This window comes from Oncorhynchus tshawytscha, linkage group LG03, assembly GCF_018296145.1.
Source record: "Oncorhynchus tshawytscha isolate Ot180627B linkage group LG03, Otsh_v2.0, whole genome shotgun sequence".
NCBI classification, from domain to species: Eukaryota; Metazoa; Chordata; class Actinopteri; order Salmoniformes; family Salmonidae; genus Oncorhynchus; species Oncorhynchus tshawytscha.
In genome coordinates this window covers 44,686,146-44,692,734 of record NC_056431.1, presented here as the reverse complement: position 1 = coordinate 44,692,734, position 6,589 = coordinate 44,686,146, and the positions used below count along the sequence as shown (strand labels likewise).

The 6,589-nt window shown below is 39.3% G+C and overlaps 1 protein-coding gene across 1 annotated transcript in view; it reads left to right on the top strand.

Annotated features, from left to right (window-relative positions):
* Nucleotides 1–2,157: 2,157 nt before the first annotated feature.
* Nucleotides 2,158–6,589, top strand: part of evx2 (even-skipped homeobox 2) — a 4,792-nt gene continuing 360 nt past the window's right edge. The window contains exons 1-3 of the mRNA XM_024413671.1: nucleotides 2,158–2,877; nucleotides 3,259–3,494; nucleotides 4,251–6,589. The exon at nucleotides 4,251–6,589 is cut by the window's right edge and continues 360 nt beyond it. Of these exons, the coding sequence (XP_024269439.1) occupies nucleotides 2,472–2,877; nucleotides 3,259–3,494; nucleotides 4,251–4,865 (1,257 nt within the window). The 5' untranslated portion in view covers nucleotides 2,158–2,471 and the 3' untranslated portion in view covers nucleotides 4,866–6,589. The remainder of the gene's footprint in view (nucleotides 2,878–3,258; nucleotides 3,495–4,250) is intronic.

Genomic DNA, 6,589 nt, shown 5'->3' with positions numbered 1-6,589 from the left:
GCTACATGGCTTTTATACTGACAAAATGACAGCCATATCAGGTGATATAATCGCCTATTCATGATCAATGAAATCGGCCATTGTTCATTGTTTAAGCCCCAAATACGGTATTCTAATTCCAACGATTGAGATAGTCCACTTCATTTTTCTCAAAACATCCACAATGTTTGTGTTTTTTAATGAACACCCTTATTCCCATTCCACTTCAACAATTATTTAAGAAGCCCATATGACATAGTTTTCATTATAAACTAGGTGGTTCGAGCCCTGAATGCTGATTGGCTGACAGCCGTGGTATATCAGACCGTATACCATGGTTATGACAAAACACCTATTTCTACTGATCTAATTCCGTTGGTAAACAGTTTATACTAGCAATAAAACAGCTCGGGGGCTTGTGGTATATGGCCAATATACCACGGCTAAGGGCTGTATCCAGGCACTCCGCATTGCGTCGTATTAATGAACAGCCCAAAGCCGTGGTATATTGGCGATATACCACTAACCCTCGTGCCTTATTGCTTAAAATAATCACAGTACAGAGCGACTACAATTCTTTGAATCCGTCATATTGACTCCAAAAGGTTAGTTCATATGATTTTAGCAATAGATGGATCACACAGTGTATAGCTTTGTACATCACGGCAAGGACTTCCGCCTCAAGCGTTGTGATAATCCAGAGAAACTCTGGGGGGCGCCAAAGGACGCGTAGACGACGTTTCCAGGCCCCACTGGTACATTACCTTACCGAATACAATATCCATTCCCGATAACCTTAGCTATAAGAGCATTCTCCCTCTAAATCTGAGACTGTTCAGGAGACAGAGCATCACCTCGATGTATTCTTAACATTAAATCGAGTTTTTCAAATAATAGAGATCTACAGGCAGCACATCGGGAGACTAATCATCACGATATTAGGCTAATACCACAATCTTTGATAACAGAAAACACAATGTAATTGCAGCCTGTCCAACATATACCTTTGACTATAGGATCATTTCTAAAATATGTACGACACCAAATAATATAAAATAAGCCTGATTATAATACAACTCCAAACCTGCAGTAAAAATATTTTATCAGGGGGGGGGGTTAAAATTAGCACAATTACACATCATTATTCCACGATTGAAAATAACAAATACATAACAAAAAAAACGAGTATTCGTCAGGCATAATTTATCTCCGTGGGCCTACTGAAGCAATGAGGATAATATAAGACTACCGTAAAGGGTCAATTCGTAGTTGAAACAATAACAAAACGACTCCCTGCCACTGTTTGGGTAAAAAGCAGAAGGATGGGGATGGATAATTGAACCACTCTCAAATTCAGACAGGGTTATGGGTGCAAGGACTAACCATCCATAATATCAAAATTATAGTTTTAACCATGTTTTGAGGCTATACAGTGTTTGTTTAAATTTGATTTGTTTACAAACAGTGGTGTAAAACAAGCTTATATTTTGGGTTATGATGGGTACGACAGTTGAACTAAGTTCATGAGGCATTTAGTTATATTCTTCAAGAATCAGTATAATTAATTTATACGTATAAAAATGCATGTAGAAACTGCAGATTGCCCCTTTAAAGAAACTGCTAACACCACACGCATATGTTATAACTTCCTATTTTATCTGCATTGTTTAAAATATAGTGTAATGATGATTTCAAAATGTATTTTTATTACAGCGAGGAATGTAAAACAAACATGCAAAAATGATTAGGACAAATTCACATGATCATAAAAGTGAAATTCGGTTCAGAATTATCACGATCATATCTCGCATTTTAATGCTATTAAATGGATTTCACAAAATAACTTTCAGTAATAATGTATCATTCGAGAATGCCTCAGTGAAATTATCGATGGAGAAAGTGAGAATAAAAGAGAAAGACAAACAGACTGAGGGGCAAAGAGAACAGAAGGGAGAAACAATAGAGAATCAAAGCATAATGATATTCCTAAATGAAGAGGGAAATGTTGCCGCGCTCATTTTATTAATCAGACTGTCAATTTCACCCCAGAGGCCAAACCCAAGAGCAATCTTAAACAGACTCAGATCAACCCAGGGACACGCGCTCCACTCCTCACTTCTCCTCTTCCTCTCCACTTGGATATATATTCGTCTGACCGCAGGCCGCCTCCATCATCAACTGACAGCCTTCTCGTATTTATTTGCTTATAAACCTGTTACAATAAATGATCATTCGAGCAGCGTCACGCGCATCTTAACGACGAGCAGCAACCACTTTTTGATGAATGACATTTTGGGCTAGAAAGGATGCACGGGTCATTTTAAACAGTCATTCATTGCTCGCATTGGCATTCTTAAAAATTTTTCCCCCGTCTCGCTCATAAAAAGGTGTTATATTATTTAGAGACAGTTGCTGAGCTGAATGCGGATTAGCTCCGCCACAACTCATCGGAGCACCAGCCCTGGAAATTGTGTTTCTTTCTAGAAGGCTTAATGATGGAGAGGATAAGAAAAGAGATGATTCTGATGGAGAGAGGTCTGCACAGTCCCGTGCCTGGGAAAAGGCTCTCGAACCTGTCAGACTCCGCTGGAAATTCAGTGTTAGAGGCCCTCGAAAATTCTCAGCACAGTGGTCGCCTAAGCCCGAGAATAAGTTCCGCCTCGCTTCATGGAAGTCTCGGGGATATTCCAACCAAAGGCAAGTTCGAAATCGACAGTATTTTCGGTGCCCACCACAACAGCGAGAATACTTCTTCCGCGGAGATTTCATCCTCAGAAAGCAGAAAGAAAATTCACTTATACCCAGAAGTTTCTCAAGACTCAGATATGAATAGTGATGTGGAGGTGGGATGCCCATCGCATCGCTCTCCCAGTCAACACAAGGAAAACAACAACAAAGGTAACATTCGCTCTGAATTAAGATTTACTGACGAAATAAAACATTTCAGAGAAATGTATATTCTATGATATCTTAAAACGGAAAATGGATTAGAATAAACATGTAATCGTAATAACAATGATAATAATAGCAAGAACAATAATAATAATGTCGTCTTATACAACAACTAATACTGGCTAATAATTGTATCTTTACTTTTCAAATATTTCACCGATATTGCTACAAAAATATTGCTTGTTAATTTGTCATTTATTTCATAGGCATCGTCTCGCGTGAAAACATATTACATCAAGAAATGTATAATAGCCAACATACACAATGCAAGTTCTTATATAACCTACATGAAACTATCAAATAACTTTGCATATTTATTTCCTAAAGGGTTTTCTGACAATAATTCTGGAGGCTCCAACACAAGTTCATCCTCCCTTTCCAATCATAACGGCAATGGAATGAGCTCAAACATGTCAAATGCCGAGACTAGACGGTACCGGACTGCGTTCACCAGAGAACAAATAGGAAGACTGGAGAAAGAGTTTTACAGGGAAAATTATGTCTCAAGACCCAGAAGATGTGAACTGGCCGCATCACTGAATCTACCTGAAACCACAATAAAGGTATGTTCTCTCGTATGCATATTTTAATGTATATAGCTGTGCCTAATATATTCACTAAAATAATATTGTATCACAAATATTTAGGACTATAGACTAGGCTACAATTATATTCAGATGCACACTACATTCAGATACACGCTGATCAACATTCACGTATCAAAAACACACACACACACACACACACACACACACACACACACACACACACACACACACACACACACACACACACACACACACACACACACACACACACACACACACACACATACCCACACACACACACACACACACACACACACACACACACACACACACACACGCACACACACACACACACACACACACACAGCAAATGTATAAACTAATCCGTTGGTAATTCACAATGTGAGCAGGTGGCCTACTCGATTATAATCTGAAATGAATCTGAAATGAATCTATGAATCTGAAAAATCACTGTCAGAGGCACTTCGTTGGACTTCATTTCTTCAGTTCTGATTTGTTTAGGGGTCCCTAAAAATAAACACTCACAAAAAATTGTACATTGACCTATACGTTTAAAACCCATAATTCTATCAAACGCACATTAGCTATGTTTACGCAGGTTCTTTGTTATACTACACACGACTATTCTGAACACTGGGAGAATGCATGGAGAGTCGACCCGGTATTTTGTATTGCGTAAATACTGTGCTACCAGGCGGGTTGGATAGAATAGGGTCCCATTAAACATGAATGATAATTCTCTGTCTGTAGGTATGGTTCCAGAACAGGCGGATGAAGGATAAGAGGCAACGTTTGGCGATGTCTTGGCCCCATCCAGCAGATCCAAGCTTTTACACCTACATGATGACGCACGCGGCAGCCACCGGAAGTCTACCATACCCTTTCCATTCCCACATGCCTCTGCACTATTACCCGCACGTTGGTGTCACAGCAGCTGCCGCTGCCGCAGCTGCGTCTGGTGCTGCATCGTCACCTTTCGCTACCTCCATTCGCCCTCTCGATACTTTCCGTGCACTCTCCCATCCTTACTCACGCCCAGAGCTTCTCTGTGGCTTCAGGCACCCAGGACTTTATCAGTCACCCGCAGGCCTCAATAGCTCTGCGGCAGCATCAGCAGCAGCGGCAGCAGCAGCATGTGCAGCCGCGGTCAGCGCGCCATCAGCCACTGGCCCATGCTCGTGCCTCAGTTGTCACAGCAGCCAAGCGGCCAGTGCGCTAGGCTCCAGAAGTACCAACTCTGACTTCACCTGCACAGCATCTGGGCAAAGATCCGAGAGTGGATTTTTGCCGTATTCTGCAGCTGTCCTGAGCAAAACCTCGGTTCCATCACCAGATCAGAGAGAGGAATCTTCACTAAACAGATAACTCATCACTGGAACTTCAAAAACAAGTTCAGTTGCTCATGTTTTCATGCTCTGTGGTTAGTTTATACATCCATCTATGACTCCAATATTTGGGGGACAAATAACGGTAATTCCAAAACAATTAGGCTAACTTAATTAGCAAACACTTAAATATTTGTTTTTACAATAAACAAAGATTTTCTAGGCACTAGGCTATTCGGAAAAAAAATACAAAAATCTTGCATTCAACAGAAATATCACGTTAGACGTTTTAAACTGCCAAAAAGTGTAAACATTGGTAAGTGCTAAATTTACAATAATTGAAAGGACTATTTTGTTAGTGCAGTGGTGATGAAGCTTTATTTTTCTTCATTCACACCTGGATTCATGTGCCTTAAAACCTAGAAATAACTATCTAATTCAGTGATAGGCCTACGGTACTTGGTTATTAATTCGGCCCACGGTTCTTGGCTATTAATTCGGCTTATCACATCGACTGTGATTGACTAACTAATGTTTATTGTTCGTCACTAATTAAAACAATAGTTATTTTCATTTTACATTTTTTGATTCGTAGGCTAATTATAATTTCAAATGAATGTCAATGAATACAAACGTATCTAAATCAAGCCACATCCTAAATTCGTTATTTATCAATTTATGTCAATATATTTTCCCCAAGTAGGCGATCCAAATTCTAATAATAGCCTATACATTTTTCAAAATACCCAGTTATATCTTGGTATTAAGGCACTGTAAAAATAACCAATGTTTCTTGTCGTCTGCATTTATCAAATAGATGCTGGGCATTGCTTTTCTCTGTTAATAAATATTTTCCGTGTAGTCTCGTTCTTAATGTAGGTTATGGTGAGAATCATATTTACAATATGTGCCACAACAACTGATACCACTGTATAATGACCTTATTGTAAAACCGGTACAACTCAAGGGACATTCCTAATCTTCAAGTAAGGTGCATAGAATTTTGCACCTCTTCTATGCTGTCAATTCTGATGTTAATAATGAGAGGATTATGACGAAAATTGCCAATCATGTACCTTGATGGACCTCCATTGAATGCAGAATTGTAAGAAAGTTCCTCGTTCTGAGACCCGCTGTCAAGTGCTAACAACCCGCTGAGGGAAGTCATTAGACAAGACAGATAAAAGACCTGGAACATAGAACGTTGTTCTTGGTGCATATATTGTACAGTTTTAAATGTGATATTCGTTACCTGAGACGTTTTTTTATTTATATTACTCCTTAGAGCCCCATTTCCAATCTTCGTTTCTGTTCTGAACTTGGACGAACGCCCTTTCCACTTTTCCTGTTGTATTTCCGTTCTTACATTGCTGATGTTACGCTGATGCGAGCAACCTCATTAAATCAAAACCGGTATTTCCATACACTGTACTCCCAATAGGGCCCCTTCACTCAGCATACACAGTAATGGGATTATCTGAACAAGCCGAAAGATCAGACAAATAGCTCTCGCATCTCTGTCTGCACTGCATAGACTACATGTAAACCTTTCTTCATGCCATTTCTGTTACCTATTGTCTTGAGGACCACAACCTAAGAGACTTAGGCCTAATTGTAGGGAACATCTGTAAATTGTAAATTGTGAGATATTTTGTCATATCATGCATAGCCTCGTTAAAATAGTTTTAAACCAAAATATTGACGGCTGTGGATTGGAAAATTACCCATAACGTGTAAATTGTATTATTATTTTTTTAATATGTT